At 36.9% G+C, this 23,874-nt stretch overlaps 1 protein-coding gene across 1 annotated transcript in view; it reads right to left on the bottom strand.

The window, feature by feature from the left end:
- SNTG1 (syntrophin gamma 1) overlaps positions 1-23,874 on the bottom strand; it is a 312,374-nt gene that overhangs the window by 131,199 nt on the left and 157,301 nt on the right. The window contains exon 2 of the mRNA XM_071737518.1: positions 10,091-10,145. Coding sequence (XP_071593619.1) covers positions 10,091-10,117 — 27 coding nt within the window. The 5' untranslated portion in view covers positions 10,118-10,145. The remainder of the gene's footprint in view (positions 1-10,090; positions 10,146-23,874) is intronic.

Below are 23,874 nucleotides of genomic sequence, written 5' to 3'. Positions count from 1 at the left end.
AATAAAGAAAAATTTTCTTGATTAGAACTTTGCATTGACAGAAGCAGTATTTTGAAGCAGAAGAGTTGACAGATAGGTATAGTTACCATAAATATCTCCATGAATAGGCAAAACTATTACAAGGGATCACTGCATCTACTGTGCTCAGGCAAAAAAAGAATGATGGTTAAAGTAGCAGATAGCAAAGGCAGATTTTCCAATAAGATGCTATTCTGCCCATGATGAATTTGTGAAACTCCTGTCAAATTGCTTCAGAGCAGCTGCACTCATACTTTCCATCTTTGTATTGAATGATGACACCTCACTTAGACATGAAATAAAAGCTGATGTTCCACACATTACACAAATCTTGACACCAAAATACATGCAATACCACCTCCAAACTAGTCAGATATGAGCACTGCATGATATGAGCAATCTGCATGAAACTATAGCAATTCCCTCTCATACATTACTTCTCTGCTTCAGTTGTGTATTTTACAATTATGATTAGAGATCAGGAATTCAATACACAATAAGTGACTTTCTAACAATTTAACAGTGTCTTTGTGGCATTACCTATTTGTGTTACTCTTTTGGGCATTATAAAATAAGGGATTTTAGCAGTGAAAAAGACTGCATGTGTAAGCACCTGCACTTTTTAATAATTTTTCCCTGAAGGCTGTTCTGAAGGTAGCAATCTCTATAACACTTCAAAAATGGACAAAAGTTATGTTGGTGGAGCATTTTTCATATGAGAAATCTGCTTACAATCTAAAAATTTAGCCTTACAACATCAAATTTACCAATTTGAGACCTATTTATAGAGATATAGATATATGTATGCAAATATGAATTTCCGAAGAAAATTCACATGTAACAAGTATTTAAAATCTTGGACTCAGCAGTGTCAATAAGAAACCTTCCCCTGTCTTCATTCAGGTCATATTTCAATCCAATGTCTGTAAAAAGTTGGCTGGAGAGGAGAACAAGGAAACAAAAACCTTGCTGTGAACTTTAACTGCCAAGGCTGACCTGGATGAATCTGAGGGCTCTTTCTCAGACAAGAGTTTAAAAGAGGATTTGAAAGATCTCCCCATAATGTGTTCCAATACCTTACATCCATATCACGGAGAGAACAAACACAAATATGGTACTGACAGTAGGCAACTGGCAGAAGAAAAGTTTGAAAGAGTAAAAAAGTAAAAGAGGCTTTAAAAGAGGTGGAAAGGTCGAGGACAACCTTTAAATAGCTCTATATGATGTTCTCCACTGACAAACTGTTCTGTCACTTCTGCTCTGTGGTCAACAGTCAAACTTAGGAAACTGTTTTCTCCTGGACACTAGTAGCAAATCTGTATTACTCAGCCATAACTTTGAAAGTGGCTCTGATGCTGTTTTTATTCCTTTTAAACTAAGTAAGAAGAAGCAAAAATGAAGCATTCCACACACCGAACTCACACTGAGGTCAGCAGAAGCTCTGGTCAGAAGGCATCACGCTGCCTTGTTCTAATATTAAGCTTCCCTTTTTTTAAAACAGGATGAGACAGAAACTGAGTGACATGGACAGACAAATCAAATAAATGGATCATCAAAGGAGTTAGGATTTTGGCACATCTGAAAAACTCCCTCTCATATCACACATAAAATGTTTTGACATTAAAATAAAGAAAACATAAAATTGTTGAACTCCCCGGGTCCTCATAACTTCTGCTTTACTGACTAAGACCACTCCTCTTCCCATGGAGACATGAAGCAAACAGTAAGTGACAATGGAAGTTGAACAAAGTGGGCTGTAAATAACTATGGCCAAATAAAAAGGGCTAGTCTAAAAACATCTGCTATTTATAAAATGTTTTTCTCCTGCAGCAGTTTGCATATGAGCCTTTCTTCCTTCCTGGATAGCTGGCAATGGAATAAAATCTACCCCTAATACACTACAGTAACTCTGCCTTACTTGACTGCACTTTTCTGATTTGGTCAATAGCCCTATAAAATCTCCAATAAGCCTTTCAACAAAAGCTGAGGGGCTTCTTTGTGGGAATTATAGGAAAATAACCACAGCAGGCACAATTAGCTGTTAGAACAAAATTAAAATTCAAGTCGGTTTCTAAATGTACGTGGGCTGAATTTAGTCTAAACAAGGAAACCAAGCTTGGAAATAGTAAAACATTTTGGCCCTTGGAAAGATTGATCAGAAATACTCAGGGATCTTATTTACATCAGCCACTCTAAAATCTAATGAACCACTTTAGTGTTGAGCTTTATGAAAGCTGGCTTATGATTGTGTTGAAAATTAAATCTTGAGCTATGCTACCTCCTTCCCTCTTCTACCTGAGAGCAGCATTAACAACCATGTAAAGGGAAAGAATACAGTTCAGTTTCATTAGATAAGCTCAAGAGAAGTCTTTTGAGAATGAAGACTGGAATTTAATTATTTATTTATGTTTCTTTTTTGTCTGCTGAAATTTATTTTTTCTTCTCTCCTCCACCCCCTTTGAAGCCTCCAGAAAACTGAATCAAATGATGATATGAACTCATGCATCCTTATCTCGAGCTGACACTTAGGTAAGATGCCCTGAATGTAGGTTTTCATGTAAATTACTGTGCACATCAACATTTTTCATTCACATGGCCCCAGTAAGTTTATTCTGTTTGGAGAGAGACCATGTGTCTAGCCTGTGCCCCTGATACCTATTACATCTAGATGGTCTGCATGTGTGGGGGGCATTGAGTGTGGAGCTGCAGGGTTGTGGCTGATGCATCCTGCTGTTCTCTTTACTGATTATTAAGGCATTCCATGAGAGGATGTGCTATAATTATCCCTTCAAGCCTTCTACTTTTCACTGGCAGAGTGATCTCCCTTCCCCCCGACTTTCAGCAATAAAATAGATACAGCATGTCAACTGGGTTACTATGACTGCCAGTGTGAGGTCATGCAAGGCATCCTCTTGTGCTCAAATGTATGATAACCTGTATCACCTTACAGCAGACATGGATAGAGAAGCATAATACTGATAACAGTATAAGGTTGTTAAGCCAATGCACCTTGAATGTACGTTTGAGCCAGAACTGCAAGGAACACTGCCCTGCTAACTTTTTTACCATCCTTCTTTCATCACCCTATTTATAGAGTTTGGCACCTCTAGTAATGATGACAAGAAAGCCGAGTATTTAAAGTTCCACATGTTTATGAAGTGGATGAGGTAGGCTAAAGAATGGATATGGAAGTGGTATAGAGTGGTGAAAGGAAGAGTTTCCGTATGGGAGAAGAGCCGGTGACTTCAAGTGGAAGCAGAGGCAGGGACAGGTAGCTGTGACCTGAGTGCCATGCAGTGAATGCTGCAGCTGCACATTACTGCCTCTGCTCTCTCATTTTATGCTCCTTTAAGCTGAGCTTGACAAGAACACTGATGTGTCAAGAGCTGACGTCCTTGGCAGGTGTTTATAAACTACTTACTGTTCCCAAACTAATAGCCAACAGAGGCTGAAAATTGATCCCTTTTCTTTTCCACACCAGCCTATGTTGAACTTTCTGCTTCAGATCACTATCATATAAAAGAAGAGGTTGGCAGAGCCCTCAAGACAGTTTCAACACAGAAAACGGTCACACTCAGACCATTAGAAGCAACAAAGCAGTGAAAAAAGGCTGTTTCAATATCTTTTTCCATTATTCCCTAACTTTTAAGTCCATATTGGCTCTGTGTAGGGTCTGGACCGAATATCTTGCATAAAAAGATTTTAGAAACACATACGATAAAGATTTGTTGAAATATATATGGCCTTCACAAATATTTAAGAATTAGCTTCAGAGGAAGTAGGTGTGAAAATTACAGTTTATACATTTGTGTTGGCAGAAGAGTCCCCATGAAACATGCACCAAAATTGGTATTGTATGAAACACATCTTTGAATTTTCCTGCTGGTTACAAAGTCAATATCCTGCAGGACTTGTTCTTTAATTTGTCTGACCTAAATAAGGCTAGTTGCAGATTTTCTGTTCATGAATTATTTATTTTTTTTTTTTACATTTTTTCTCTTTTTGATTTTGTTGTCATTTATGATAGGAAAAAAAATCTAAAAGATTTTTCAGTGTTTTGTTATGAAGAACACTTGTTCAGTATTTCTGGAAATTTTAAATATACTTCACGGTTTCCAAGAGAGGACTACATGTTTCTCTTTATGTTATTTTATCTGTTACTTTTGCCTCATAGTAATAAAACAGTTTGGATAGCTTTGCTTCTTCTGGTTTCCCAACAGTAAGAACACTTCAACATATACATCACAATAGTTTAGTCCCTGAACCAGTGGAAGAAAGGAAGAAGAAAAACAAATATCTGAAGACATTTTTCTATGCAAGGTGGCCTGTATTTCTAGTTTCTGCTTCTGCTGGTATGTCCTAAAATAAAATAAATCCCTGCAATTTAATTTTAAGGCCTGAAATTTGATTTTAGCATCAACAATCCAATGCCAATAAGGAGAACAGGTTGCAGAAACTGCTTTAATATGTAGGTAGTTCACTTCAGATAAATATCTACACTTTTCAGTGCTTATTTGAACTGAAGCTGACCTCTGAGTATTTGGAGATACACCTGTCACCGCTCTACAATCCCAGTATAATAAAAAAGGAAATTGAGTCAGAAGTTTAAGGCAGTAATGGCAACGAATACAAGAGGTAGGAATATGTGTCAGAAGCACATAAAGGATGTTTCTTAAATGGTCTAGCTACTCATTCTGTGGGGGTGTTGCTAGCATAAGTTAAAAGCACTTATATTGTCAAAAAACTGGAATGCAGCCCAGATACACAGGAATGTGTTCAGCTTGTCATTTGATATCTGTTCTACAAGGTCCCAAGATTTTTCAGTCCTGCACGCAAATTTTACACTCCAATCTTAAAAAAATGCTGGAGAATCTTCAATTTTGAATTAATCTTACTTTCCTTTCATTTCTTAGGACTGACTATTTGCCTATGGCATTCCTCATAAGTAATTTTCTCAAAAGAATAAAATCCTACAGATAATATACGTTTTATACGATCTGATTAATTCAATTTGTAAATTAGATATTTGGACAATAGATATATAATTTTTATATGTATATATGCATATTACTTTCTTCCTAAATTAAGGTTCTTTTTTTGAAAAAAGACTTTCCTTTTGACACTATAAGCAAACAAGCTTTGATGTCTGTACTGTCGATGAGCTTACTGGGAATAGTTTCTATCATTACAGTTGATGATGAAAGATAGCTTAAAACTGAAGGGTATTATAAGAACATGCATGTTTCCTAAGATGTAATACTATTTAAAATTTAAAACACATTCTGTTGCAGGAAAAAAGAAAAAAAACAACAAACCACAACAGCTAGGTGGAATTTAAGACAGAGGTAGCTAGAACTGTGGTCAACAGAATATATTAATCATAAAATCTGTGAAGTCTACAAGAATATTCATTGGATTCATATATAAAAGGACAAACAAGAGTTTACCAATTCAAACTTCAAGGAAAAAATGGATTTGCTAATTTAAATACATTTGATATTATATTAGGGAAAAAAAGCCAGGGTAATAGAAGTAAAGAATGAGATTTCAAAAGCTAGAAAGTTAGAGAAGTTAGAAAGCTGCAGCTTGTTCATAAAGTACATGGAAAATATAAACACAAAAAGAAAAGTATCAAAGGGGAAAATGTTCTTATGTATTACAATCATCGTAATTCTTGCATTCCATCAAAAGGGTACTTTCAATGTAGAGGACAGTATTATGTCAGATGCTGAGTTTATCTCCTAGAGACAGTTTTCAGGATATAGAATAAGGTCAAGTGAGTACAAGAGAGCATTTAAAGAACTCAGTGACTCTATGATTTATGCTATTGTAAAGTTCAGAAAGCTCAGGCTAAAGGCTAAAAGAGGCACTGGGTAGTCTTATGTCTTGGAAATTGTTTAATAAGTACAAGAACCAGTACAATGGATACATTTGCTGATCAGTGAAGAAAAAGACCATGGAACCCAGAACAATTAAATATGAAACAATGAAAAATCTCCACAAGTATCGAGTGGACAAGCCATGAGAAAAAAATTAACTCTAGCTTTCCAATAATCAGATACCAGGTAGTTTCTCTTAGAAAAAAATGTGTGACTGTGTGTAAGACCTCATCTTTTTGTAGTGCCATTTGTATTGTTTAGCACAGAAGGTGTTTAATTGCAGATTAAAGTCACTTTTAGATGCCTTGAAAGGCAGCACAGTCTACAGATAATATATTTAGGAGAGAAAAGAGTCACTGGGATCATATAGCTGAACCTCACTCATTCCTTTGAGAGAGCAGTCTCAGTTTCTGCTGCAGTGGTGGTTACAGCACTGGATGATGAGGAAGAAGGGCAATAATATATTCAGAAGAAAGGAAAAAAGGAGGGGAAGAAGAGGAAGACCAAATAGACAAGATGCCTCATGACAGCTTGTACTGTCACTACCAAAAAATGTCTAGTAACTATTTTGCCATGGAAGACCAGGTATTATTTTTCACAGATACATACTGTAATGGAGAACTTCATGCAATATGGGATGGGGGAAAACAAGGCTGAAAGCTGTAGATGTACTCACTAGATAACTAATTAAACGAAAGTATATGGAACAAAGTCTACACATTTTATTTTTCGTGTCAATAGTTAAAATAAATAAACCAATACCAAAACTTCTGCAGCTTGGAGTAATTGAATTGTTAGTGAAGATGTGCTAATGTAATAGAATCACAAGTTAATTAAGGAGGCAGTACCTCCTTAATCTATTTTCTTTAGTTGATATTGTCAGTTTCATAAGAAGGTCAAGTACTAGATGAGGCTTTGGTGATGAGCCTGGCAAAGGTACTAAGAAAGGGTATTTAAGGTATTAAGAAAACTACACTGAAATTAAGAGCTGCACTATATATACTGGGATCCAACGTGCCTGACAGAATGGATGACTACACCTAATACTGAACTCAATTGAATGATGATATGAAGTAATTACTTAATACTTGCATGGTAGAATTCGAAGGACTATCTAATCTATTGGAGAAGCAAAAATGAAATCAAGTAGATAAACACAGCTGATAGATTATGTAATAAATTCCTGTCTGCAAAGGAGTGTACATGCAGTGGAGTACATACAGACTGTGGCAGATGGGAGAAGTCCACCCTGGGCACTTCAATCAAAGGAGACATCAGCTTATTGAAGACCCAGCACCACAAACACTGAGAAGCACAGGAGCACAACAGCAGGTGAGAACCCAAATTAAGGACTCAGAGGAAGGCACAACCTGGTCTGGTCCCTCAACAGCCTCAGGCCTAGCATCCAGATGTGAAACCCATCATGATAAGAAAATACCAGAGCACCTTTTGGACTGAGTGAGGGTCACTGCCTGGGGCATGAGACATGTTATGTGATGCTGTCTTGGACTGTATAGGATTTATATGGGATGTTTCGTGGAGGGACCAAAGGCAGAGAAGGGGAGAAGATTCAGTGATATGTGGAGGAGGAAGTAGGGGGAATAGAATGTTAAGGTGAGAAAAAGGAACTGGTCTGATGTAAATAGTTTTCTGGTCTCCACACTTGTCCAGCCTGTGCCTTCAGATGTAAATAGTTTTCTGGTCTCTGCTTGTCTGGTCAGGTCTTATGCCTGACCAGCACAGTGGGTCCTATCCCCTTACTAAATTCCTATCTAAATCCCCACCTGGATGAGAGACTCTGTATGTGTGGCAGGGTGTGTTTGAACATCTGTACCAGAAGCTGGAGAGGAGTTGAGGCCTCAGGGGTTCATATGCCCAAATCCTAGCAACTGGGAAGACTGGGGTACTGGGGGAGCTGCTGGGCAAACTAGGTGTCTAAGTCCAGCTGCTGGAGGCATCCACAATGTACATAAATGTATAAATTTTCTCACAAGTGGATCATCATCCTGCTTAGACAGACAGGGGAGCAGAGGTTGGTGCTGCCTGTGCTTGTGCAACTGCTCTGTGTGCTTGTATGCGATCTGTGTGGTTTGTTGTGCATGAAACTATATGTATAAATATATATAAAAAATATATGGCTAACTGTAGTGTATACATGTGCTCTGTGTATAAATGCCTCTCAGGGATAAATCTTCACCCTCTCTATTGGTTGGATCTGGGATCACAGAGCTTCAGCAGCCTCTGCTCTCTTGGGCTTTCAGATCCAGCTCAATATATTTTGCCTTGAACAAAAATAAAAGTAGATGAGGCCTTACAATGATAAAGCCAAAGTTTTACTTAAAAATTACACTATGTATAGGCATAAGGCTACTGATAATCTATTTAGACATAGGCATTTGATGAAAACAGGTTCAAGGTCTATATTTTATTAACTTTCATGGGCTTGGGTAGAAAGATGTAGACCATAGTTTTCAGAATTTTTTTGGAAGTTATTGATTCTGTGGCACCAAGCTCATTTTACACAAAGCAGATAAAATGGAGTTCAATGCATAGCATTTTAGTTCATTCAGTTGAATGCATATCTTTTGGTTCAAACCTAAAAGAGCTACTTCAGGATCTCCATATTATTGAGCTTTTTTAGGATATGAGGAGTAATCTCATCCTTCTCTTGTCTATCAAGGAAGCTCCAACAAAGAATCTGATTTTTAAAGAGCTAAATTTGAAATCAATGTCCCCATTAAAGGCTAGATACAGAATGATGCAGATCTGTCAAGGTACTTTCACTGTAAAGACTAAAAATGGATTCATACGCCAGTCATCTTTCTGTGGTTGCTCTTTTCATTGCTGCTACTGGGCACAGAGTGAGCTTAATTGCTACTACAAAACGTATACTAATTTGCAGCTTAAATAAAAACATTAAAACCCCTATAAAAAAAATGTATCTTCCTTGTTTTCTCAATAAGTGCATTCAAAAAGATATTAAAAAAAAAAAAAAAAAAAAAAAAAGAAACAAAACCAAAAACCAAATATCAAAATTAAAAAGAATGCTTTTTTCCCCAGGAAAATATCCTAAGATTTACTGTATTATAAAATCTGGACTGAGCATGGATCTTCTGGGGTATTAAAGCATGTTATATAGCATCCCAGACAATCATCACAGTATCCTTTCCAAAAGGCAAGTTTCGCTTTAATTTTTTTTTTTTAATTTTTTAAATTTTTTTGTAAATTTTTCGCTCAGAATGTTGTCATGATTTAATGCTCTTTAGTCTACTTATGTTCCTTTCCCCCCTAATTTATACCAACTGGTTCTACTGCTGTTCCCATGTCTCCACTTCTATTTTCTTCAGGAGGTCACGGTCACACTTAAAGAATGACCAATTTCCTTGTTCCTAGACATAATTTCCTTAATATTGTTTTGGATTCCTAGCATACAGGTGATTAATAATAATGTATCAACATCATTATGTAATTTGGTGCAAATGGTCATCACTGTGTCTCACCAGCTGAACTTATGAAAACACATTAAAACAAGTGATTCATAAACAACCACTGAGTAAATATGATGCCCCTTCTAGTATCTACAAATACCTCTCGTTTACTTTCTATAAGGTAATTTGAACACAGAAGGGAAAGCACTTACCCCATCTCTATTGAAAGGGGACTGAAATATTTTGCATTGACATTACAAAGCTATTAAGTGAAAATAGCTCTCTTACATCATCAAATCAAAATGGGATCACTTTTCATTCTGTTCCTCCTAACAGAACCCCGCTTCCCCTCCCTTTCCTTATACTCCTACATTTTCCCCTTGATGTTGTTAGAAAGCACTAGACAGATTTCTGGTTCCACTTATGTTTTTCTTCATGTAAAGGCTTTCAGATATAAACATTTCACTAAGAGCATACTTCACATGAAACACAGATACCTGCACCTACATTGTGCCTAGACAGGCAAATTGGAATGGACTGAGGTGAGGGCTAACAATGAATACACCTGGGTAAATTCTTTCATCTCATATTACAAAGTCTGTCTGATCGGTGATCAGCTGAATAACATATCTGATTATATAATTCCTCTTATTTCTGAGACACAGGTTAAAAAAAAAATAAAAGATTTTGCATACAAAAAAGGATTAAAAGTTCCTTGATTTTGATTCTACTATTGTTTGAACAGAAAAAAATATCTGCTCTTACCTCTTCACAGGCAGTCCTGAAATCCATGTGCTATGACACAGCAAGTGATATTTGTCTGAAATGGAGAGAAAGATTTCATTAGAATGAAAAAGATACTGCAAAATGTAAAAGTTACCTCTCTGAGCTGAGCAATTGCACTCCTCTTTGTTAGGACCAGTTACAGTCATTGCTTAAAAAGAGAAATGATCAAAGTTGCAACAGATTAGGAAGTGTAAAGTGTCAGAAGTTGCTCCTGGTTCTTATAAAATACACAACCCAGTGTCACTGAATTGAATCAAAGGAATACTCATTTTCCCACAACTAATTCCCTTTCACAAGGCATTCAAACTTACTTTTCTTATTGCAAGTGTGAGGAGTTTTGGTTCTTCTGGTGGGCTTTTTTTGTTTTGTTTTTTTAGGGTTTGTTTTTTTGTTGTGTTGTTCTTTTTTGGGGGGTGAGGGAGGGGTCGGGGAGTGCGTATAAGGGGGTGCTGGTTTAGTTTGGTTTGGGCTTTTTTCCCCAAAAGTAAGTGCATACTGGAAAGTAACACTTCAGATGGAGCCAATTAAGTGCTGCTCTTCAGAACAGTCTCTGCCTTCTAAAAGACTTGATTTTTACAAATTTTCTCACCTACTTAAAAACCCTCATGAGCCAATACCTTTTGTCTCACATTTTATTAACACATATAATCTCTCCAAGGAAGCCAGTGTCATTTAACAGTGTGCCTACTTTGCAGAAATATTTATAAGTTGAAAAAAACAAATGTTAGAAAAGTCAGGAATATGCGTGAGTACTGGCAAAATGTCACGCCAAATCCTGTGATTATTACTTTTCCTGGCCTTTACCTAAAGTGTATTCATCCCAATGCACATTTACGCATTCATTTATTTATGAGATAAAGTCACTGGAACGGGGCTGTTATCAGAGGATAACGATAGTGTCCTGCTGCTGCTTCTGCAAAAGAAATACTCATGCATCAGCCAAAATATTTCCAGGAAACACTTCTTAAGCAAAACAGAATTTTATTCAATGGCTGGAGAAACAAGACCTGTAACAAAATCCTCCCCATCAAGCATTTTATTAGAATTCTGAAATAATTATGTGCTTGCAATTGTTCATATAAAATATAGTACTGAAAAGCTCCACACAAAATTTGCCCATCAGCCTAAGTTTAAAATAACATAAAAAACCTGTACCTCACATAGTACAAAACCATGTCCTAATAATAACAAAACTTCTTAATCTCTTAAATAAGTCTCTTATTTTGTTTTGCTGCTCTTAATGCAGAACTATTAAAAGCAAGAACACACACACAAATGAGGTTCTGTATTTACTGAGCTCTACCAAATCAGCCTGTGATGTAGACTAATTTCTGGCACAGCTTGCCTAAATTGGCCAGGTTACAGTGCAGCAATACAAAAGGAAACCTTCATCATTCCTTCTTATCAGCTACCCAAGTGCACTAAGATACAATAAAGATCAATATCTGTAATTCTGCTTTCAAAATGCTCACAAGAAACAAGATCATTATTACAATCTTTTCAGGTGATTTTATTCTGAAAGGCAGGAACCATAGTTCTTTGTCTTATGCTGTGAGGGCTGTAATCTCAAGCAGAGACCATGGCCTTCAGAGAGACAGTCTTCAAACTACATATATTGCCTCCCACTCCCTGTTGATATTTGGTAAATCTACCTGCAAAAAAACCTTGTACCTTAATGGTGCGTCCTTTTCTCCCCTCTATTTGTTAAATTGTTAAAAAAAAAAAATATAGAACCAATACATTCCTGACATCCATCTTCTACTGAAATAACTTTTCTGTATCACACAGGAAGTTTAGACATAAGAGTTTCCTCTGGAAAAGATGTTTTCATGACCCATCACAAGAGCTTTAACTATTAAAGCACTGTCTAAAATGTCAACCTGGAACTAGATAATTCTCAACAAAAATCAAACTCATTGCAATGAGTCTACTGGTTCTCGGGCATTCAGCAACTCAGTTCCTAATCTTTGCAATATAGCTGCCACTTCTGCTGTATCCCCCTATTTCCTACCGATTTTCATCTGCAGCTGCACACAGAGAATTCAAGCTCATTATCAGTGTTCTTTTTCTGACGATCAGCAATTTTCTAACACTTGGTATTTTAGAAACAGCACATAGAAGGTTCTATTACAAAGTGCATTACCTCATAAATCAGCTCAGAAACATCATTGTTTCCAGCATTTACACTCTGAATAAACACTCCAGATGATTAAATTACAGGAATACATATCATGCATCGTGCAGAAATTTTATGATCTTATGCTGGTAAAATGCCCCAAAGATTAGGAATTGTCTCTTCCTGTAATGCCTGAAAAAAGGCAGAATATATAAACCCAAGCAGTTTTAAAAAGAAACATTTGTAAAATGATAAACTATGACACCCAGTGCTGAGAGATATCCTCTGTTCAGCCTCTGGCTAACTCTTACCTTCCAGTCACAGCCACTTTAACCTGAGCACCTTTCCACATCTCCCAGGATCTTCCTTCAGTCTCAGCTAGACTGGTTACCAGCCCACAGTCTCCTTCAACCTCAGTATTTTATTTTTCTCTGTCCCTCCTCACCCTCAGGTTGCTCTGGGACAAAGTGTCCTCTGGAAGGTGAGAAAGGAGCTGCCCATGGCTTTGAAAGGATGAGGTGCAGTGAAAACAGCATGTGTCTGGGCAAAGTAGGGTGTGCAGACACTGGCATGAGAAGCGTGCAGTACTCAAAAAGAATGTCTTCAACAGTAGTGAGGCTTCCTCTGAAAGGGCTGGGAACCATTGCTATCAAAGATATGTAAACAAGCAAGCTTTAAGGAGTTACTTTCCCTCTGTTCGACTTAATTTGCAATCTGCACTTCCTCCAAAACTGAATTACCAAACTTATTCATCTCATCTCTACCGATAGATGCAAAGGACGTAACAAATAACAGACAGATTGGGAACTGGATTTGACACCCACCTCATGGAAAAAGCAGCTATTCAATAATGAAGAAACATTTACCAAGTAGCATTATTACAGCATTTGTGTTCTAAAGGGAAATCAATGGCTAAACAAGTTGAAGGCTATGGCAGCCCTCGGAGACAAAGCTTCATTTAGGATAATGCACTGAGCTCTTGAGCTATGCTCTGATCTTCTTATAATAAATCAGGTAATTTTCCAGTGGTATAATAGATGTAATTTCACAAAGTACTTCCATGAATGAATACTCCAGTATACTTTCTAAAATAAGGTAGCAAACAAAAAGAAAATTGCATGTGCAACCAAAAAATAATAAAAGATACTTTGTAAAGTGCTGGGAATACCACAAGCCAAATAAAATACTACTGAAGCAATACTAGGAAACACTTTGTTCTCCAGGTCAGAAGTGACAAGTAAGAATACAATATTGTGTGCGAAAATAACAAGTTCATGGAGAACTGGTATATAATCAAAAGCAATTTAATTTAGCATATCATATCATGGCACCTTTTATACTAACTTGATGAAGATAAGCCACATGAAATTTTTGTTGTCTAAGAACTGTCTCAGTTGTTAACTGGAAAACAGACTAAAACTGTGTCTCAAAGGCACAAAAAAGAGATCTGCAACTAATTGTGCTAGTAGTTCACTACAAAACTTTTATCTATTTAAGTCTTTCTCCTGCCTCAATTCTTACCAACACCTTCTGTGATCTACTTTTTGGAGTTATCTGAAGGAAATTATATGTGTCATTTATTATGTTTTAGGAAATTAAATGCACATTTGTAACTTTGCAGAGCCTTTTAAGTTATTATTTAACAATAATAATGATAACTAAAAACCCCCAAAAACTCAAAACGCAAGGCCACCTCTGTTGTAAATAGGAAAAAGAAGGCTCAGAATTTATCCTTACATATAGCAGAGCTGATCCTTTGTGTTTCAAGGGAAAGAAAGATATATTGGGGAAAAAAAAAAAAAAAAAAAAAAAAAAAAAAGCATTACTTTAAATGCAGATTCCATGAAGGAGTATTCATTCCATCCAGCCTGCAACACGATGTTTAGTACTGGAAGAGTGGTCAGATGCATGCAGACAGCACAGTAAATCAAAGGAGCCACTTAGTAACCAGAGATTAATAAAACCCCATTAAGTTACTGTTTTCCAGCAGACTTGAATTATACTTCGTTTGAACACTGAGTTACTTATGGTCAGTTAACATAATGATTTTTAATAATTTATGATAGTAACATATTGGACTCATCTGGTGAAAAATTTCTCAGTGAGCCAGGAAGAGTCCTTAGATTTGAACACAGCCTCATACTTCCCTCATAGAGTTCAAGATGTACCCAGCACTTTGAGGCTGCACCTTGAACCCTAGTTCATTTTTGGGTCACTGCAAGAAAGACATTGAGGTGCTGAAGCTGAAGCTTCACTGTGAAGCTGATGAAGGGTCTCGAGCACAAATCTTACAAGAAGAAGTTGAGAGAACTGGGGTTATTTGTCCTGGAGAAAAGGAGGCTGAGGGAGACCTTATTGCTCTCTCAAATTACCTGAAAGGAGGTTGTAGCTAGTCAGGGGTTGGTCATTTCTCTCTAGTAATAGGAGATAAAAGAGGAAATGGCCTCAAGTTGTGCTACAGGAGGTTTAGATTGGATATTAGGATAAATTTCTTCACTGAAAGAGCTTTCAGGCACTGGAATGGACTGTGCAGGGAGTTGACCAGGTGAAGTCACCAGCCATAGGAATTAAAAGACATACAGATGTGGTGATTAGGGACATGGTTTAGTGGTGGACTTAGCAGTGGTTAGTGGTTAGTTAGTGGTTAGACCTGGTGATCTTAAAGGTCTTGTCCAACAAAAGCAATTCTATGGGGGATCTATATATCTCCTGCAAAGCTTCAATACATAAATTTAAATTGAAAGATGCTTAAAAAGCTGGAGGCCCATAAGCTGCATGTACTCTACCTGATAGTTTAAGGGCTGAGATGAACTTTGAACTCAGCAAAGCTATGAACTCCTTTGCCAGTGAAGAAAATAATCGCCTGACAGCTTTTCAACAAAACGTCTAGCTCTAAGCAAAGCTCATGCTTCTAAAGAATTGAAGTTGGCAATTAGTAGCTAACAAGGTTTTTAATGTTTAATTCATTTTACCTTGGTTAAAACAAGAATGATATTTACCTGCCAGTCATAATTTGTTATTTTAGTTACAAGCACTTGTAATCAGCAAGCTCAATTAAGGATTCACTGTATAACCATCAATTTTTTCAAGAATCAGTGAGCCACAAGGCAGTATTAATGGCACGAATGTGCATTGGGATCCTGGTTTTTTATTCAGTATCATTTGCACTAACATTTATCTAATTCCCCCAGAACAAACACTCACAAAATAACGAGTAATCCAGTCCGTTCTGTCTTGGCAAAAGCAAACTGATGGCAGAGGTTACTTAAAAAAAAACATAAAAAAACCCAGCAAAAACAATGCAAAGCATAAATTTTAGGGGGAAAACACAATTATTTCAGGAGATTCAGCTGAAAATTGTGAGGTTAAATGCCAGTGGCCTGCTACTGCATATCTCTATGTGAAGTGCTCTGTGTTTGCAAGGTTCCTCAGAAACGCTTGGATACTAATGTAAGCTAAAGACAGGAATTATTCTGTTTCTTCAAATACCAAATGTTTTTCCAAGCTAACAATCAGGGAAGATAAAACTTAATGACAACATCACAGCTTAATGAGATTTTTGTCTTTGCCTTACCCTCAAATTTATAGAATCATACAATGTTAGTGGTTGGAAGGGACCTCTAGAAATCATCAAGGGCAAGTCCCCAAACATAGCAGAATAAACAAGGTTAGGCCATACATCCAGGCAGGTTTGGAAAGTCTCCAGAGAAGGAGAAGGAGACTCTACAACCTCTCTGGGCAGCCTGTTCCAGTGCTCTGTTACCCTCACAGTAAAGAAGTTTCTCCTCCTGTTGAGGTGGACTTCTTATGTTCTAGCTTCAACCCAATATTCCTTGTCCTATTACTGGGTACCACTGAAAAGCGATTGGCCCCTTCCTCTTGACACATACCCCTCAGGTATTTATAGACATTAATAACATCCACTCTCAGCTTTCTTTGTTCAGGACAAAACTTAGGACTTTCATTCAACAGGCCAACAGGCACTTAGGCCATAAAACCAAATTGGAGATTATAGGAGCAAGATACCAGATTTCTTATTTAAAGTGGTCTAAGGAAGCTTCCTGCTGTACTGCAGCTCAGACAAACTGAGTTTTTTACTGTGTCAGGTCACTGTTCCTTGAAAGTCACTGATTTTCTGCAGAACTTCTTTGCTTTGTTTTCTAAAGTATGAATTTATGAATTTTCCATAAATAACAAAGTTATTAACAAAAATATAAGGAATAATTTGAAAAAATATTGAGAAAAATATGTAAATTGTTGTGATTAAGTGACCATTTGATAGGCTTAGATTGAAGTCTGAACAGCAACTTAGCTTCTACTACCAGGTTCTGCAATCAGTAGTGACCTTCCCATCTAAAAATTCCTATGACAACAAGCATGAACATGCTTATAGTGGACAGCATTAAAAACTATGCATTTTGTTTGTTCTTTCTGAAATAACAGAACTATGGCAAAGAGAGCTCTAGAGTGTTGCCTTATCTTCAAAGTCATTTATAAACACTACCATTAAGAACCAATTTTCCTCAGGTTAAGAAAAACCCCAAAACCAAGCAACCTATTTCAAATAGTTGCCAGCAAAGGGAGATGGAATAATACTGAGCATGAACTAGGAAATTCCAGCCATCAGAGATATGATGGTGGTTGGCATAGCTTTTGTGTTCCTCTCTCTTCAGAGCAGAAATGTCTGTATAGAAGAATTCAGTACTTATCAAAACCAAACACCAATAACTTGCTCAATATTAACCAACATAATTAGATCTTCCACTTGAGTTTTTATATGATTGCAGCAAAAGCCTCTTTAACTCCTCTGAAATCCAGAAAGAAGGAATTTGTAGCAGTACTGTTGAAATATCATCAAGTCAAGTTTATTTATTGTCAAACTGTTCCTGCAGTAGTACATTGTCAAAATGTGTAAAAAGAGAACTCGAGATATGCAAAATATGCCACACAGGAAAACACAGCACTTAAACTACTGTAAAATTAAAATAAACAAAGTTAAGTAGCCAGTGAAAAACACTGAAAGCTAATCAGAAAATATGCCTCTGAGAGCAGCAGCCCTCACTGAAAATCTTTCTGAATGGGACTAGATTGGATTGGGATGGTGAAATCATCATCCCAGCTGTCCATACAGCCCTTTCCTGCAGGCTGCTAAATGTGCCACAGGGCTACAGCAGGAAGCTGCAAAGAAACACCAACTTCAGCCTGACTCATTTTTTAAAAACAGTGGTTGATCCAGACAAACACTGTCTAGTGGTAAAATGTGCTGGTCCAGGAGCACTGAGCTGCAACACAACAATACCTGTGCAGGGCAGATATGGGTGTACAGCTATAGATGCCATTACTATTTAATCAGTCACCTCATGGGAATTACTCATTTTATTTATCTCATTTTCTTCTTAATTGGCTACTGCTCAGCTTAGAATTCACTTAATGTTGTCTTGAGCTCGGTGAGAAGAAGGATGAGAAAAACTGAAAGTCATGAGAAACTTTTCTTTGCCTGTAAAATGTTGGACACTCTCATGCTGCAATATAATAATTAGATGTGTGGGACTAATATCAGTAACTGCTTCTATGATTGCCTTTCACACTCCACTAAACGTAGATAGCAGAAGATGATGAAAATTTGAACTGTACAGTCAAGCAGACTGGGATAAGCTGAAGTCATGTTGAAAAAGTGTAACCGGGAATAAAAGAGTACAGAAGAGTATTTGAAACTTGATAGGTCAGCAGAAAGGAGTTAGAGTAGGGCAAACAGGAAGTTTTTGGATCATGGGCAAGTCGAGGGATAAGGAAGGAGGCAACCTTCAGAAGACTGAAAATGAAGGTTTTTAACCACCACTGAGCACTTGCCCCTAGAGAAATGGCACACCCCAAAAAATCAAAATTTTGCACACTTAGTAGCATTACACCTCTTATAGTGTACAGGATAAACTCAGAAATATCAGCAAATTTATTGTATCTATCATTAAGCTGTTAGCATGAATTTTTATATGGATTTGTGGTAGTACAGACCCTCCATTCAGTGAGATGTTGCAACATTAACATCAGACAAAATTATTCCTCCTTCAGCTACAAATGCAGTGAACCCAACATTGTTCTTGTTTCAATAGCAAGTGCAGCAGTCTGAGACAATCTGGCACTTCCTCTTGCCTACAGGAGTAGTGAGTTCACTTCTAGTCCTAGTGCCAATACAGTGATTTGGGGCAATCAGGCAATCCATAACTGTATGTGGAGCTTTGTTGCTTACAAAAAGTACTTGAGACCTTTCCTGCTGGGAACACAAGCCCACTTTGAAGGCTGCCAGATGACCTAATTGAAATCGTAGTCATCATGGAAAAATACTGTCCAAAGTCAATCATCTTGGGACCCTATAAATACTGGTCCCAAGAGAAAGGTGCCTTGGAGCTCTCCAGGATTGCACCAAGGACCTGCACCCATGTCTCATGAAGGAGATTGGCTCATCCAATTGTAAGACTAAGTAGCTTGATGCTTCTCATGCATACCTAGAAAAGGTCAAATCATATTTAGTTGTTACAATTTAATTCCATAGGGTAAATTGGTTGTAAATTTAGGTACCAAAATTTAACACCTTAACATGGGTTAACCTATATATCTTTGTGTGTGTGCATACAATTTCTTTTAGAAAGACTGAAATCTTTAACCCGTGTATTGATTATAACAAAATTTTGATTGTTGATTAAGCTGCTAAAAAATCATTTAATCTAATTTCGTGGTTCATTATAACAGTGTCAATCAACCTCAACTTACTGCTATTGCAAATCAAACCAGGCCCATAATGATGTGTTGAAATACTATAATCCCTACACTTAAACCTGTTTGTTGTAAACTGTTTACCAAGTCTGGGACAAGGAATGGATCCAGTTGCATCCAGTCTCTTCTCTTCATCTCTCAGAAGGAGTTCAGAAAGCAAGGGAGTCTACTCAGAACCTTGTGACTCAATGGGAGGGCCTTCCTCCCTCATTTCCATGACCTCTGTCCAAATCACTCCAACCTAATCCTGACCCAATATCCCCCAACCCATGTATAAATCACTCCAATCCAATTCAAACCCCTATACACCCTTCCACATTAGCATGAGTGAGCCTTGCCATTGAATTTTGTTAAGTTGCACTTTCATAAATCTATATTAAAATCACCTTTTCCTGATATCTTTGTTGGTGATTCTTTAAGTGATGTTTAAGATCTTCCACTCCACATCCACATGTGGTGTAGTTGGCAGGATGGCAAATCATACCACTTATTGCTTATGAAACATGGCAAAAATCCAAATCCCAGCTTTTCAGAACAATGGGTCCACGATAATTGTTGTGATTGGAAAGTTGGAGAAAAACAGCTAAAGGCTGCTAGAGGTTTAACTAAGGATGAAAAAGGGATAGATATTTTTTGCAAAATGCTAAGTATGTGTCTATAAACTGCTTATCGAGATAGGAAGAATAAAAATAAAAGGAAGTAGGACTTAAAAGAAGAAGTCAGAAATTAATGAATTAATATTGTGTTTGAAAACTGAGCATCTGAAAAAAACTGTTGCAGAAAGTAAAGGAGAAAACCCAATCGTTAGAAGAAAAGGTTAGAATGATGCTTATGAAGACTCCCCATCCCCCTGGAATTATAAAATTAAAAAATTAATTGCATTCCCTGAGGAATATGAAACATAAGGAGTAACACTGATGGTAGCAAACTGAAAGATGTTTTTTTGTTTTCCTCTTTTTTTTTTTCAGAATAGGAGGGTACACCCAACATTAAAGCAGGATATATTCCATGCCAACGAGTACTCTCCAAAACAACAGTCTACATGACTTAGGATTTAGTATAAGGATCATTCTCAATAGGCACTTTTCTCATAGCCACCCTGCTTGGAAGTATTAGCAGTTAAATGCCATGGATATAGCTTGTTTTATGCAATTCACCTCAATGACAGAAGCTGATTTCATTGATAATGGTAAATATAAACTAGGAAATACATCTTTTAGAAACTCACAAAAAGTGGGAAAGAATTCCAGCTTTTAGTACCCTAGCCCAAATGACAGCTCCAAAGCTTCCAAGCCTACCTGTGACAGTAATAGAAGACACACTTAAATAAAAAGTAACCCATAATGAGGGGTTTTTTAAAGTGTGTTCAAGTGGAAACTTTAGATTGTGATTGTGCAACTGAAACTGAGTCATGGTGCATACACAAAAATGTGATGGCTTAAGCTTGCATAGCTATGCTTAATTCAAGTATTATCTAAGTTTTAGATTACCCGAAAGATTTTAAACCTAAGTCTTGAAGCCAAATGGGATTCACGTTAAAAAAATTCCAGTGAAATAACCAAAACTCACAGGTGTAGTAGGTGCACAGCTATACTGGTGCACTAAACAATATCAAAGGACTTCTGCACTTCAGACACAGTCAGTGAAGCAAAGCAGGAGTTTTGCCCTTCCTTTTTACTTCCTGGGACTCTCAGTCAACAGAGTAGCAGAGAGGACAGAGTTCAGGTCAAAATTCCTTTATTCACTTAAAAATCTGTTTTAGGGAATAGAAAAGTTACAGTTGAAAGACTCCATCCCCTCAACCCGTGGGGATATGGAACTAGAGGAAGAAATAGGGTTCTTTTTGAGCGTACTTTTCCCCCAGGGTAATGGAAGTAGGAAAAAAAATTCTCCAAAGTATCCACAAAGTGTGTGTGCTAATAAATGTAACACAGTGCCAGTCCAAGAAGACTGATGAAAGAGGAGAAAGTGCAAGAAGGGGAGAGAAAAACATGAGAGAAGAGGGAACAGATTCTGGTTCAGAAGGGCAAGGAAAGAAAAAGATGTACATTTCCCCATTACATCTTATTTTTCAATAATGTTCTTATATAAAAGTCAGCTTGATCAAATCCATTTGCACTAAGAAAAACTTTTTCCATCAATAACTGAAGGAAAAGTATCTTAGATATCAGAAAGAACCAAACTACATTTTGCTGACTTTTTTCCCCCTTTATCCTCAACAGACCTGGAAAATGAAAGATTAAACTTGGAGAAAGAGAAGTAATTTAAGTCTTAGGAATAAATGGAGTATAAGCAGTAATTTTGAGAAGAGACAGTAAGAGATGCATTAAGAGGCACTACCCTTACATCTTCAGTCACATGGTTATGGTAACTCTTCTCTATTTTAAAATAATTTCAGGATATTATCAGAACTATCACAGTTCATTGTTTGTGACATAACTACTGAAAACAAATTATTTAAGTGCAGTTTTGGGTACCACATGAATAACAGTTGCTGAATCACAACTTCTATAATTTTAGAAATACTCAAGTGAAAGAGACATATGCAAATAGAAAAGTGCTGTACAGAAGCCCAGGGATACACCAAATGAAAGGAAATTAAGTCAATGTTAGCACAACACACTGATGCAGGAAATTAATATAGGTGTTGTGGGGGGGTACAGCATGTTTGAGGATCTGGGATTTAGCAAAGCTGTCACAAAGGAATGATTAAGGTACCAAGCTCAGCTAAATTAAGATCATGCAGCAGAACAAAATATGGGACTATTTTTAGAAACTGTTGACTTCCACATAGCCCAGGGAAAGGACTAGCCTCATACTTTCAGTGTGACAGCAATGTCATCAGGGTAAGCTACAAGGCCATGGAATAAATGACAGACAAGTTAAATCTGAGACAAATACAGGACAATGTGGAATGATGGTTTAGCAGTTCTGTAAACTTAATGTCAAGGAGTATGCTGCCCTGACTTCCCAAAAGATAAGCTTTTTTGCCAACTAATAAATATGTCAAAGTGAAGTTAGTCTAGGAAATCCTGGTGTCAATCATCTCTATCTGAGCTTGAAACTGTATAAAAACCCCCCCAACAATTTGTGAAGTTTGGGAATTTTTTATGATAGTTACAGTTTCAGAAGTGTTGTTCTAGATGTGTTATGTTTGTGATGTTTGATCATATTTTAAAAGAATCCTTCGTAAATCATAACTGACTGAGCCTGATTTAAAAAGTGAAAACTAGAATGCAAAGGAAGATACTAGGGAATGTTCCACTCTTTCTCTGAAAACTGAGATTTCATTTGTGAGCTGCTGCTATTACCTCTCCTAGCAAAAACACAGCTTCCAGGTTCTTGTGTTTTTTCATGGATTTAGGAGCCATCAGCTCCTGTCTAAAACCAGTTCATTCCATGAGAAATATTTAAGTTCCTTGCTGTTCAAAAAGTCCAAAATGTTTGGGTTTTTTTGGTTTTTTGGTTTTTTTTCCCAACTGTAAAAATAGCAGCAGTTTTCAGGCAGCAGTTTTAACAATCATTAACAGTCAACCTATAAAATATTTTGAGAGTCTAGAAGTATTGCTATGAGAATTTGTCACCTTGCAATTGAACATGAGGATGATTTGGGACAGATCATAAGTACAGACAACTAGAAAACATCCACCAATATTTTCATTCACTGTTCTTTAGGATACTTCCAATCAGGAGATGGAAGAAACAGAAAAAAAAAAGGACCCATCTGCTAAAAACATGAGAGAAAACAGTTTCAGTACTAAATTTTATTTCTTTAGACATGACATGTTAATATTTCAAAAGATAAAAAAAGAAATGTCCTTAATATATAAAGTCATATGGTCTTCTACTATCTCCTCTGACTTTCCCAGTATCTAATTTTTTTATAGTCCATTATTTTAAGCTCAGCTGACAAAAATTAAAGAAAGAACGAAATGAAACTCCAAACCAGCCTCTCTTCTGTCTGAAGTTTTGAACTTCAGTTCTGCTCAGTATTGTCCCATAAATAACTTCCTGTATGGCTTTCTTTTCAAGGACTAAACCTTTTAACTCCACCTTTCATCATCTGGGATCTAAAGCATAAGCTGCTCTTAACTTTCCCTTCCACTGAGCAGGGCTTCTCCTTTACTGGATTCTCCCTGGGTTCCTGATACTGAGCAGTTATGGAGAGGTCATATGAACACACAGCAACATCTTATGTAGAGGAGGGTTTATAAAAGGATTTAGACTACCATTTGACAATGATTGCTCTGTAATACTAAACCCTTCTATTCAACAAACAAACAAAACATTTGACAACTTTTCATCAATTGGTTATTTAATATATATAGAAATTGGAGATCTTTTTACCCACTTGTGAACAGTGTAATCTTTGTTCCAGGTTTGAGACTAGTGTTATGTATAAGTTTTTAAGAGGATGCTAAAACAGCAGTGAAACCCTCAAAAATGGTTTAGATCAGGTAGTCCAATTAATTTTTTTGTTCTCCTTCATGAGAACAAAGCAGGAAGACAAAACTTGTACCTTCAAACCTTCACCAATAGAAAGCCAGAGGGTATAGACACTCAAGTTGCCAAACTACACTTAGCCAGACTTCACTGCTCATCTTCAAATCAGATGAAGACAATGTCTGTGATCTGTTTTTGTGGGATATCTTTAAAGGGGAACATGTTAAAATGTAAAAAATACAATTCTAATAACACCAGGGTACACATCGCAGTGCCATGTTCACTCAAAGAACTCAGTCACATCATTTGAAAGTCTAAACAACAAGCTAAAAAGAAGTCTTTTCCCAAACTGAGTTCCAGCATCATGGGATTTTTCAGCCTCTTTCAGTATATTTGACAACACTCAGCTGCCTTAGGAATTCCTGTCCCTGGA

The sequence above is a fragment of the Heliangelus exortis genome, chromosome 2 (assembly GCF_036169615.1).
Source record: "Heliangelus exortis chromosome 2, bHelExo1.hap1, whole genome shotgun sequence".
Lineage (NCBI taxonomy): Eukaryota > Metazoa > Chordata > Aves > Apodiformes > Trochilidae > Heliangelus > Heliangelus exortis.
This window is presented reverse-complemented; position numbering and strand designations above follow the sequence as displayed.